General features: G+C 39.5%; 1 protein-coding gene across 2 annotated transcripts in view; it reads left to right on the top strand.

The window, feature by feature from the left end:
• Positions 1-2345: 2345 nt before the first annotated feature.
• Positions 2346-13205, top strand: part of TBC1D8B (TBC1 domain family member 8B) — a 67602-nt gene continuing 56742 nt past the window's right edge. The window contains exon 1 of one of the 2 annotated variants that reach the window (XM_014854654.3): positions 2346-2632. In XM_014854654.3, coding sequence (XP_014710140.3) covers positions 2503-2632 — 130 coding nt within the window. In that variant the 5' untranslated portion in view covers positions 2346-2502. The remainder of the gene's footprint in view (positions 2633-13205) is intronic. The other variant, XM_014854655.3, reaches the window with a different exon arrangement.

The raw sequence follows: 13205 nt of genomic DNA on the forward strand, positions 1-13205 counted from the left end.
TGGCCTTTTGAAAAAGAAGTAGAGGTGTGTGTATGAGACAGCGTAGATGGTAAGAGTAAGAAGTTTAAGATTTTTCCAAGGTTCTTAGCTTCAGCACCTTGGCGAACAGTGGTGCTCTGAACTATGAGAACCTAGTAGGAGAAGCAACTTTGGACAGGGGGGATTTGGGAGAAATTAGTCTGGCTTTGGACATGTTGTATTTGAGGTATCTATAAACCATATGCATAGGTAGTAGAGTGTCATGGTTTGCAGTCAGACAAATCTAGATTCAAATCCCAGCTCTGTCATGTATTTAGCTATTTGATCTTAGGCAAGTTACTTAACTTCTCTGAGCCTTCTGTTATTCATCTTTAAAGTAAAGATGTACAAATGTGCAAGCTTATTAATGAGGATTAAATGACTATATAGTACCAGTACAGTACCAGCAGTGATATCCAAGGCAGTTTGTAATTCCAGTTCTTACCTAAAAACAATTTACATGACCGTACACAACTGAATAGTGAATAGAGTGACATGTTTTGTTTTTTAAGGCACTTTCAGAAAAATAGTTTTATTTGCAAAGGGTGGAAATACAGTTTATGATCAAGCCAAAATTTTATATCACAGGGGTGATTTAATTTGGAAAAAAATCTTTTCTTACATAATCAGTGAAGTATTTGTTTACTAAAGCAGGAACTCTCTAAATGCCCTGCTATGAACCAAAAGTGGGTCTGATTCTATAACAGGGAGCATGTAGATATATCTGGTTGAAGTTACCGAGTAAGGAGGCAGAGGAACCGTCCAGTTTTGGACAGCCTTTGCCACAACTCTAACTTTTAAGGGTATTGGAAAAGAATGGGGTTTGATGAGGAAGGAAATAAAAATGGAAAGTAACGGTGAATGAAAGAAGGACACCTCACATCTCTCCATTTGCTTCATTTACTGATCTTTCACCAAGAAGGTAAGAAATGATCTTCCTTAGTACACATCCAAATTGGGATGGCTTTTCCCAAGAATACATTGCAGTTTGGGCTGTGGGAAGATTGCCTCCTCCTATCCTCTCCAGAAAGCTGCCTTGGGACTACTTACTGCCTCTTAGTGGAAGAGAATCCCAAATTGACCCTGTTCTCACCCCCAAGAAAAATCCCTGCTTGTAGCACACACCTGCTTCCCTTGAGCTGGCCCACATCTTGGGAAGGTTAAGCCAGAGACGTTCCTCCAAGGCAGAGTTCTTTGGCTCCATGACTTGGCATCTGGGTGTGCCGCACCCCATTTTTTATCCAAATGGCCTTGAGGCTTCATTCTCAAAATAGCTTGCCAAGAGCCCCTTGTTTTTTGTGCACTGCCTCCCAAGTCGTTCATTCCTATAAACCTGTTTTCGCTTTTAGTGCACTCTTTAATTTTGGTGGGTTTAGTTATCGCAATAAATAAAACGCGTCCCTCAAATAATTCCTCACTGCGATGTCATGCAAATTACCGACCTCATTCACCTTAATGTTTAAGTGGCTGCATATTATTGCCAAGGTACGAAGAGGTGAAGGCTGCGCTGAAAAGGATTTTTTAAAAGAGTTTAAGAAAGAAAAAAAATTGCTCATAAATTGTTTAGATCTTGAAAAGCAAAATCGGACAACACATTTTCTGTGGCTGATTACATTAGTTAAATAAACAGATTGAGGCGGCGATGGGGTAAGGGAGGGGTGCACCGCGTGAAGAAAACCGCGTGGCTTCTGGAGATTTTATATTCTTCCTGCGTGGGCAGAAAGAGCTTAATCTAAGGAAGATTTTGAATTAGACAAGGAATCGTATCAGACTCCACTTACGTGTGACTTTGGATAAATCACCTCACCTGTCTGCACTTTTGCTTATTTACGTGCAAAGTGGGGAATAAGATCTACTTCGCAAGACTTCTGCAAGGATTACGTGAGATAATGTACGCGAAATCGCCTTAGTACGTAGTAAGAGCTCATGAAATATTAGTTGCTGCCACTGCTGCTTCCCAGAATGGGCAATTCGTTACTCCAAAATTCCGGAAACTTTGTTTTCTACAGTTCGACACCCTTGGCTGTAAAACGACCAGAAGCAGCAAGACTTCTATACCTGGGGCTCACTCATTTGAAGAAAAAACGCTTTAAACTTTAGATAGGCAACATACACTTAACTGGTGGCGGGACCCGCTTTGAAAGCACCCCTATCCAGCTCTCACCCCAGTGGATTGTGGGAAGTGTAGTCCCGCGTTCCAGTTGGTTGAGTCCGGAAAAGCGGGTAGGAAACTACAACTTCCAGGAGGTGAAGAAGCGGGACTATTTCCCAGTCGGGCGGTAGCGCGGTGGGAGGGAGTTGGCAAGCTCGCTGCATACGTGGGAGAGAAGGGAGGGTTGGGGGAAGTGTGGAAAACCTGAACCTGAGCCGCTGCCGCCTGAGGAAGATTTGGTGGGAGGAGAAGTAGAGGGGAAGAGGCGGGTGGAGGGTGAGGTGAGGAGGGCATCTGGGTCGCTGTTCCCGGGCGGCACAAAGTTCTTCGCGATGTGGCTGAAGCCTGAGGAAGTGCTCCTGAAAAATGCGCTGAAGCTGTGGCTGATGGAAAGGTCCAACGACTACTTCGTGCTGCAGCGGCGTCGGGGCTACGGGGAGGAAGGCGGAGGGGGGCTCACAGGTAAGCTGTGGCCACCCCCACCCGCCTCGGGGCCGTGTTCGCTGGTACTTAAAAGGTGGTGAGGAAAACTGTTACTCGTCGCCACCCGCCGCCGGATCCCAAACCCTGGGCGGAGGGGCTGGGGTTCTCCCGCCGCCACCTTTCGGTTGCCCTCCCTCCCCGACTCAGGAGACTGCCTCCCTGGACGAGCTGTTGCTCTTTGGGTGGGACGGGAAAGGGGAGGAGGGGTTGTTTCCGAGGCAGAGGAAGAATCTGAGGCAAAGGAGGGGTTCTTCTGAGGCAAAGCACCTGCCCTGTCGCTTCCCATGGGGGAGGGGGCTGATGACGAGTGTTAGACCTAGACAGGTCGCGTTTGGGCTGGTAACAGAGGCCAGTTCGCAGTTGGGTACTGAACTTTTTTCACAGACCCCCCTGTCGGTGATCGCCACCCTGGGGAGTGTAAGCGTGTCTGTGGGGGGCGGGGAGGATGGCGAGGAGACCGGGAGGATCCCCAATCACATCCTGAGGGATGGGCTTCAAATGGGAGATTGCGGGGGAGGGGCGCCCGGGGGTGAAGGAGGGCGAGGGGTAGGTCTCAGATTTGCCGACCTCTCCCCACTTGAGCGTCTTTTACTACGTCTCCAAATTCTCAATCCTGAGGATCCCTTCTCAAAGTAACCGTCGTAATTCATTTCTCTCGAGTGTTTGGCGCTGCCCTTTCTTTCAAAGCCATGATTGTAAGCAAACCAATTAAACAAACGGAAGTTGAAGTCTTCCCGCTGAATCCATCCTGCCTTCAATTCTTTGATTTACAAATCAAGTGTTCCTTGCTCAAGTGTTTAAAGCCTCCAAAGAATTGTACTTTGAGACCACTCGTCTCGAGCAGGACATTCAAACTTTGGGACGTTGTGGAGACCAGAGCTCTTCTACCTGACAATTTCTAGTTTGTTACTGTGGTCTTGGACTGGTCGACTAGGCTTAATTTAGGCAGCATGATATAGTGGGAAGAGGCCAAAACCCTGCATTTTAGTCTCATCCTCCTCTTTTGAATGACATTTCGACAAATTCTTTCGTTTACTCAACCTTAAGCACTTACTGTGTGCCACATGAACTGCTAGGGTACAAAGACAATTAAAATTAAGTTCTCTGCCTTTGAAGTGCTCATTATCTGGATAAGGGAGAGAGGGTGAGGTTAGGGGGAAGTAACCAGTAAACCAGGCAAATTATAATTATAACCAAATAACTGAAGGTTTTGGTAAAGATTCATGGAGATGACATTGCTTTTCCTCTTCTGTAAAATGATGTCTACCTCACATCATAGTAGATGCCAAATCCCTATATGTTGTTAAGAAGGTGATAAACATGTACTATTTCCTTTTTGTAAGCCACCCCCAGAGTGGAAAGAATTTTGACATTCTACAGGATGTGTATTTTTTAAATCTTGCAAGACCTATTTGTCTGATCCAGCTTCTAAAAAGAGCCTCTTGAAAATACGGCAACAAAAATTGCCCCGTTATACTTGACATTTTGCCATTTTCTGATTTTTAAAAATTACAAGTGTTATTTTTCAAAGGAGTCTTTCCACTTAATAGATGCATATATTTTCCAGATTAAAATTTGAGAATCAATATTCACAATTACCCAGTGATGTAATTTACCCTCTTGCGTCTACTGAGACTAGGTCAGAATATATTTAAAATAGATCTTATAGCCCTGTGTTACAGCATAATATTTTGGTTCCCCATAATTTTACTTGACCAAAATTTTTCTGATGTTCCTGCCTACATTAACCAAAGAAGTGTATTTCATTTTGTACCATTGTATTCCTGAAAAGTAATAGGTAAATCAGATTCTTGAGAATCAAATCACTGTAATGTAGTATTAAGTGGATTTTTACTTGTTGCTAATTTCCTGTAAATAATCATTCCTTGTTTTCTGTGTCTTGTTTTTCATTTGGTAAACTTTCTTAAAGCATGGACCAGTTGCACCAGTTTCTTATCTCTATCCTTCCCACTCCCATTTACTCTTCCCCATGTCTCTGGAATAAGAAATTTGTCTGAAGAAATGAACCAAGATTTCTACCACACATGTATGTTGAGAATAGCTGTAGCCCCATTTTTGTGGTCAATTTGTTCTCTGCATGATTGTTTTACCTGTCAGATGCTTGAAATTACCACATGAGAGCTGGCACTGTATTTTATGTAAATTAAACAAACTGAATCAGAAAGGAGCAAAGAGACTTTTTTTAAGGTTTGGTGTGGTTTTTTTGGTCCGGAGCAGAAGTGTGTGCTGATTTTCATGGCTGCTCAATTACTGTATTCTTATTTAAAATGGTGAAGTCAAGAGCTTTGCTGTGCTTCGCCACTAATCCACATTTGCATTAGCTCTCACAGGAGTTTGTGTGCCAGCATAAGCTTGCCTTTGCCCATTTGGTTTGCTAAAATCCGATGTTGTGTGCTACCCCTTTAAAAGAGTTGTTTACATATTTTGTTTAATAAAGAAAAGATAATGACCATCTAGAAATGTTAATAGTTGTACTTCTTTAAGATTTCATTTTTTTGCCCTGTGATAATTGGCAATAACTACCAGCAATGTAATGACTTTCTCTGTGGACTTGGTGAAGTTACTTGGCTCTCTCTTTTTTCTAATAATGGAATTTGAGCAACAGAGAACTCTAGGATGTTTATATCAGAAGCCTAGTTTGGAAGTTAGAATTCTGAGGTCCGTTTCTAAATTTCTGAAACACTTGTGGTGGAAATTTGGTAGATTACTTACTGTTTGCCTAACTTTAATTGTCCTAGTTTATAGCAGGGTGAACTATCTTGTGGACATTTTTATTATATGTAAGATTTTTTTTTACAGATAAAGTGATTTTCTTTCATTTAGAGAAGTAATTCCTCCTTCTGAATTTTTGCAGTTCCTTTACATTATCCCTTGTTCCTCCTGGCTGATAAAATGACTTTTCTGTGGCAGCTAAATTTAGTACCTGGTTTTATGTAGTTAAAAATAATTCAGGCATATTTGGCTTATTAAGCACAAATCAACAATTTGCTCTGCTTGGCAGATGGGAGCTACTACATAAGTGGAACTATGGGGCTACATCCTATTGAGTACTCTGGGTTGTGGGACTTAGGAGGATCTGCCAGTCAGGAAGCTTTAATTTAGATAGTTTGTTATGCGTATTTTACTCTTGAATTTCCCATATCTGAATACTGTAAGCAAGTTGCTGTGTGTTGGATTGATAGTCTCCCTCAGTAGCCCTTGTTTTTGTGATGTAGAACAAAGACTAAGACATAAAGCTTATTAAAATGGAGGAGTTTTAGACATTCTGTTTCCTTATCTTCCCTCTCATCTTGGCAGCATTACTTTGAAATTAAAGCATCTGTAAAAACTAGAACATGATAACATTTGAAATGAGCTTTCCACTTCAAAATGTTTTATGATATTTATATAAACTTAACAAATCACCGCGTAAACAATTTGTCATAATTAAACACCTACCTAATAAACAGTAAGGTAGCCTTTTAAAAAACTTCTTAGTGACCATCCCTCAAATATGTAAGGCTTTTCTATTCTTGTTCTCCACCCTGAACTCAAGGAGCCCAACTCTGAAAATGTTCTCATTAAGTTTTTCTTAGCAAACTATTCCTTCATTCCATGCTTACAAAGGAACCATCTGATAAAATTTTGGCCTCCCAAGTACCTCATTACTGGGGCCGGGGTGCCCAAAGGGTGGCCATGCCATTTCATTTTAGATAAGAAAAGATCAACCCCTCTACACACACACACACACACACACACACGAACACACAGACAGTAAATTAATAAATCCCAAGGGAGGGCAAATCACAATGTGGGATCCCCTCCTACTTCCCTCCCTGGAATATTTTGATCCATGTGAAATCAAGTAAAAAAGTACCTTTAAAGATCTCTTTGAATGAGAAAGGACAGCTTTGTAGGAGGTTTTGAGATATGAAGGATGGTTAGTGCCACCACTTTTTCTTGGTGGTAGTGGAAGGATTATTGACTGCATACCTATAAGCTTCAGACCTTTTTTTAGATACCTATTGATACACTGCTCTCTCTCCCTTTCCCCTCCCTGCTTGCTACTGGGGTGTTTCCTTCCTTAAGCATAGGCTGGAAACTGCTACTCCAGTTCGCCTTAGGGTCATGAATCCTCAGTCTTCAAGAGTTAAGTTAAAGTAGTTATGATGTAGATGTGTGCAAAGAGGGTTTTTTTGGTTAAGATATTGGAGATTTCTAATGTAAGTAAGAAACTAATATTTGCTATCAAGTAGATTTCATTCTAATGAAAAACACAAGACTAAAAAGTGATGACACTTACTGACTTTTGTTTTTCAGAACCTCCTAAAAAGCTGTCCTTTCTTAGTCAGAGATGTTTAAAGGTACCTTTTTCCCTAATTTCACATGAATCAAAATGTTCCAGGGAGGGAACGGAGCACAGTGTAATTTTCCCTCCCCAGGGGTGACCCTATGGGATTTTGTTTATAAGTCAGCTACAAACCAACATCCACAAATACGTGAATGTCCCACCAAGTCCAGTGATTCTACTTACCCCATTAACCCTGCTTCTTTTATCTTCCCTGACTCTTTAATATTTTTATGTCTCTATTTAGCTGTGATTATTTTATAACGGCTTTGTTTTCTCATCTGTAAAGTGGGAACAAAACTTATCTTCCCTACCTCATGGCATTGTTATGTGAGTCAAATTAATTTTGAAACCTGTGAGCAACAGTATGAACATTTGATGCTCATTTGTCTATTAATGTAGGAGGATGGTAAGTGCCATTTTCTGTACCTGAAGACCAAAGGAGGATCTATATTTGTGCCATTTTCCCTAGTTATTACTTTTCCCATGTATATGGAAATAGATTTGGAGTAGTAACATTGAATACGTCCAGTATGCAATGATATCACAGCAAAAGCAAAACGTTGATAGTTATTCATTCAAGAATTTTGGTATGATAGAGATTATGCATTTATGATTTATAATCAGGATGAGGTACAAGTATTGGAATAAAATGTGATGAGAGCGTTTCTTTTTTATCTATGATTGCCCCAAACCTAGAAGTTCTCAAACAGTGCTTCGACAGATAGAAGCATCACTTGTCTTACTGAGTGATATCGAAGACTACATGTAACTTTAGTTCCCTTAGTTATATTTTTCAAAACATAATACTTGAAGAAAAAATAATGATTCAGCTGGTGAAAGCCCATGCTTCTGGTGGACGGTTGTGGAAGGACTATGGATATAAGTTAAGCTAAAAATTACTAATAAAATAAAGGGCACTATAATGTTTACCATGTTGCTGTACAGCTATGACATGGATTTTATATTAGCTTTGTGTTAGAAAATTTGCCCATTTTTCCACGTTTTGCTGCTGCTATATAAGCATAAAAGGTAAGAGTCAATCGTAAATGTGATGTACAGGATACATTCATTCAACAGATATTTACCAAATGCCTTCTAAAAACCAAGCACTGTTTTAGGTGCTGGAGACAACAGCAGTAAATAAAACAAAATCCCTATTGTCATGGGGCTAATATTCTAGTTGAGGATAGCAAATAAATAATATATTATATAGCTGGTGGTGACAAGTGATATGAAGAAAAAGAAAGTGAGGTATAGTGATAGGGGCAGGGGTTAGTATTTTAGATAATTTTGGTCTGGGAAGGCCTGTTTAAGGTGACCTATGAGCAGAGACCAGAGGGACTAGAGTATATGAGCCAAGCAGATATTTGCTGGTAGAGTGAATATATGTATTTCTTTCTAGGAATTTTGCTGTGAAGGGAAGCAGAGAAATGGGGTCATAGCTGGCTACTGTCATGAGTCTTGGATATAGAGTAGTGAATAATACAGAAATAGTTCTGGGCCTGGCCTGGTGGCACAGCGGTTAAGTACACACATTCCGCTTTGGCGGCCCGGGGTTTGCTGGTTCCCGATCCTGGGTACGGACATGGCAACGCTTGTCAAACCATGCTGTGAAAGGTATCCCACATAGAAAGAAGTGGAAGATGGGCATGGATGTTAGCTCAGGACCAGTCTTCCTCAGCAAAAAGAGGAGGATTGGTGGCAGATGTTAGTTCAGGGCTAATCTTCCTCAAAAAAAAAAGAAAAAAAACAGAAATAGTTCCTACCCTCGCAGAGTTTATAATCTGGTGGGACAGACAAATAATAAACAAGCAAGCAAACAAATATATAATTACTGGGGTAATCAGTAATAATATCAGCCTGGTTTGGTAATCAGTAATAATATCAGCCTGGTTTTGGTGGTTTATAGTCATGAATGAGGGGTATTTGAAACCCCCAAATCAGTTTTCCAAGGCGAGCTCTGGTGTAAAGTATGCTTCTCAGATGTCTTGTTAAATGATACAAAGATTTCCTAAAAGTGGTGATTAATAACAATAGGTGATATTCTGGTGGCAGAATTCATTCCAATGTGACATCTGTGAAGCATCTTGCCAAGAACCAGTTTGGATTGTTTTTTAATTAAATCAGCCAACTATGAGCCCTAACAATATCTGGAATATAGTTTGGTAAAGAGAAATGGGAGGACATTCTAAGTGGGAGGAATAATATGATGGTGCAAAAGCAAAAGATGGCAGTTGTTGGGGACACAGCAAGAATTCCAGATTCATTTGTTTGTGGTTGAAAATATGAGACTGAAGATACAGTGCCCTTAGCAACTAGAAAAAGTTGTTGAAGAGCAATGTCCTCATCTATAGAAGAGGAAAACCTGAGAATAGAGAATTAAAGGGAACTGAAAATTAAACCTTTGTTTTTTGTCTCCACTGCTCTTTCAACTCCAGCCTACGTGGTCTTGTTTTTTTCTCCCTTAATCCAGTATAAAAAAGTGAAGGTTTATAAAAGAAGGGATAATCACATTTGTTGATTTTTATCATTATATTAGTTGTCCTCTTGTTTTAAACTAAGCAGAATAATGGCCAGCTTCAGTTCTTTTAAATAATATTCTTAAAGTACTGTGCTGTATATGAGTTGATTCATTTGCTGCCACATTTGCTTGTTGCTTTGCATCTAGGAATTCAGATGTTGTATTTTCTTTAAGTTTCTGAGGGCCACTCTTTTTATACATTGATATATAAGTCTTGAAGTGTAAGAAGGTGCTGTAAATAAAGATGGTAACAATTCTCATGTTTCCTTATGTTTTAATCTTTAGAAATGTAGGTGCGTTTGATTGATAATTCACGTATTTTTTTTCCCACATGACATTGTAATCTGCCATTTGTGGCATCAGTTACTTCCCTAAAAAAACTCTAAAACCTTTAATGAACTAAGATTTCAGTTAGGGAAGGAAATGAGTTCTTACATATATCCAGTTTTCGTAAATGTCTTTAAAAGAGTGCAGGGAGAGGGAAAACAGGACAAAAGAAGAATCATTTTTATTAACTGTTTTCCAAAACTCTTAAAGTTGGCAGCTTTCCCAGTCCTGTTTTAAGGACTTAGATCTGGTAGCAAAAGCAATAGAATCAGGAAAACCCACAACCTTTATTGAAAACACTACTTTCTCCTATTTGAGTGTATTTCCTGCTAAGTGTTTTGGCGTTTTACTAATTAGTTTGTTTATTAACATTTAAGGAAGTTGAGATTATAAAAAATTCAGTAAAGGTGTGTTTGTTTGACTGTATAAACATGGCAGCTTATGACAAGATACAGAATCTACTGTAACGTTCCAGCAGTCATTTCTATGGCCAAAATTTATACTCGAACATTTTACTTAGAATGGAAATAAACCTTGTTTGTAATTAGGAAGTTCATTTAAATGACTCTTCTGCAGCTAGAGCAGTGTTGCCTTACACAGTGCACTCAATCTAGTTTACAAGCAGAAAGAGCCACTTGTCAAACTGAAGTGTACTAAACCAACACTTTGATAATGAGTACCACCTTCAAGCTGTGGCTGTTTTAATGGTCTCTCCTCCACTACTCAGCCCTTGGTCTTGCCTGTTTGTCATTATCATTTACCTAATACAAAAAAAGGAATGTTTACCAAATTTGCGAGTGTCTGTAAGTTGAAAGGGACAATTAATAGCATAGATCAGTTTTCTCCATACTGGCTGCATGCTATATTCAACTGAGAACCTTTTAAAATAAACTAAATGACACTGGAGTATTTATGGGCAAAATAATATCTGGGATTTACTTTAAAATACTCCAGGAGGGATAAATGACAGAAAATTGACAAAACGTTGATAATTATTAAAGTTAGGTGATGGGCACATAGAAGTTTCAAAATATTATTCTCTTTATTTTGTTCGTATGTTTGAAAAATTTTTTAATACAAAGTTAAGGAAAAAAATAGAGTACCCAGGCCCTACCCAGATAAATTAGAATTTCTGGGTTTTAGTAGTTTTGTGTTTTGGGGTTTTTTTTTTTTTAAGTTTTTTTTTCCTTTTTCTCCCCAAAGCCCTCCGTGTATATGGTTGTATATTTTTAGTTGTGGGTCCTTCTAGTTGTGGCATGTGGGACGCCACCTCAGCATGGCCTGACCAGTGGTACCATGTCTGCGCCCAGGATTCCAACTGGCAAAACCCTGGGCTGCTGAAGCGGAACTCACAAACCTAACCACTCGGCCACGGGCCGGCCCCTGGGCTTTAGTAGTTTTGAAACTTAATCTTGAGTAGTTTCAGTAACTCTTCCAAATGATTCAAATTTGCAGTTTGGGTTGAGAATCACTATCATAGAAGATAAAAATCAAGATTCAGAAAGATCTGGGAAAGTTAGAATGCTCAGTTGAAATCAATGAGATAAAATTTAACGTGGGTAAATGTAAACTGGATTTAGGTTTTTAAATAAATCAGCTATACAGGATGGAGAATACCTAGGTTGGTGCTAATATTTGTGAAAGAGATAAAAGTAGGTTAGTTGATCACAAGCTTGGTATGATAATATGACATAGTGGCTAAAATGTGTGATCTTAGACTGCGTTAATAGAACCATGGAGCCCACAATATTAAAAAACCCTCCAGGGGGCCAGCCCCGTGACGGATTGGTTGAGTTCGGGTGCTCCGCTTCTGCAGCCCATGGTTTTGCTGGTTCAGATCCTGGGCACGGACATAGTGTCACTCCTCAGGCCACGTTGAGGCGGCGTCCCACATTCCACAACTAGAAGGACCCACAACTAAAATATACCACTATGTACTGGGGGACTTTGGGGAGAAAAAGCAAAAACAAACAAGCAAAAAACCCTGCATTTGTTCAGATTATATGTGGTCTTCAGGTTTGAATGACATTTTATAAAAGACTTTTATGTTAAGAGAATAGTAAAAGAAATAATAAGAGGCACAGACAATCTCACGCAACAAACATTTGAAAGAGCTAGGTATATTTTAAGCTAGGAGAAGAAAAGAATAAGCAAGAGCAGACGATAGCTATAACCCATAATATCTGAAGACCCGTCATGTTGGATAGAGTATATGTTTTGTATTGCCCCAAAGTTGCAAGGAAGTAGCATTTTATTTATCCTAGGAAAGATCTTCCTTTTTCTTTTTTTTTAAGTGTGTAAGAAATAGCTTTATTTTTCTATCTTAAAGGTTAAAAATACTCATAAAAATTTCAGAAAATCTGTATAAAGAAAATAATGATCACCCACTGCCCAGAGATAACCGCTGTAACTAGGATCGGCTACCTAATTTGTGGTGCCCAATACAAAATGAAAATGCAAGGCTCTTTGTTCAAGAATTAAGAATTTCAAGACGGTGACAGCAGAGCATTAAACCAAGCACAGAGCCCTTTTGAGCATGGGGCCCTATGGACAGGTCACAATCTCATGAAGCCAGCCCGACTGTGACATTTGGATATATAAATCCTTTCATATTTTAGAAAGGCCTTTGTAATTAATAGAAATTCCCACCAATGCACTAGGCTGTCTTTGGGAGAAGTAAACTCACTGGGGTTTTAAAGGGAAAAGCTAGGCTTTCTACCAGGGATACTAGAGTAGATGAATGTTCTAAAGGTTGGACTACATGACCTGTTAGGATATTTTTCATCTCTAAGGTCAATGGTACTCTATCTCCCTTCAGCCAAAAAAAAAAAAAATGGTGAACAATAGTCATTACCTGCAAATTGTCTATTTTTAAAAAAAATCATAGAACTTTGCTTTTTTGTTATCTTGCTATGCCATTTAATAAAAAGTACTTCATGTCAGTTATGGTGGTGAGTTTTCTTAAGAAGTTTGGTGTTACTTATATGGCAGAATGCTACCAAAACCTCATAGACCTTTACCAGGTGTAGAACATCGGTACCTTACTTGGTTATAGACATTCAAAGGATGATTTGAATTTCTTGATATATTTAAATCTCTTGTTCTGTCATGCAGCTGGCAGTATCTGTTCTCTTCCCAATTTACTACAGTGTAGAACTTCCCATGTGTAGGCTGATTCATGACTTTGGATGTTCAGGCTGTCAGATGATAAACCTCTGTGTATATGGAAAAGCAACCCACAGTTATCTGCTTGTTTTCTTGTACTTTTAGAACCCAGACATTGGCACATATTGATTCCTGAATGACTTGCAGCGACTTGATGATGATTATAGCTTAATGAGCTGGAAGAGTTC

The sequence above is a fragment of the Equus asinus genome, chromosome X (genome assembly GCF_041296235.1).
Source record: "Equus asinus isolate D_3611 breed Donkey chromosome X, EquAss-T2T_v2, whole genome shotgun sequence".
Lineage (NCBI taxonomy): Eukaryota > Metazoa > Chordata > Mammalia > Perissodactyla > Equidae > Equus > Equus asinus.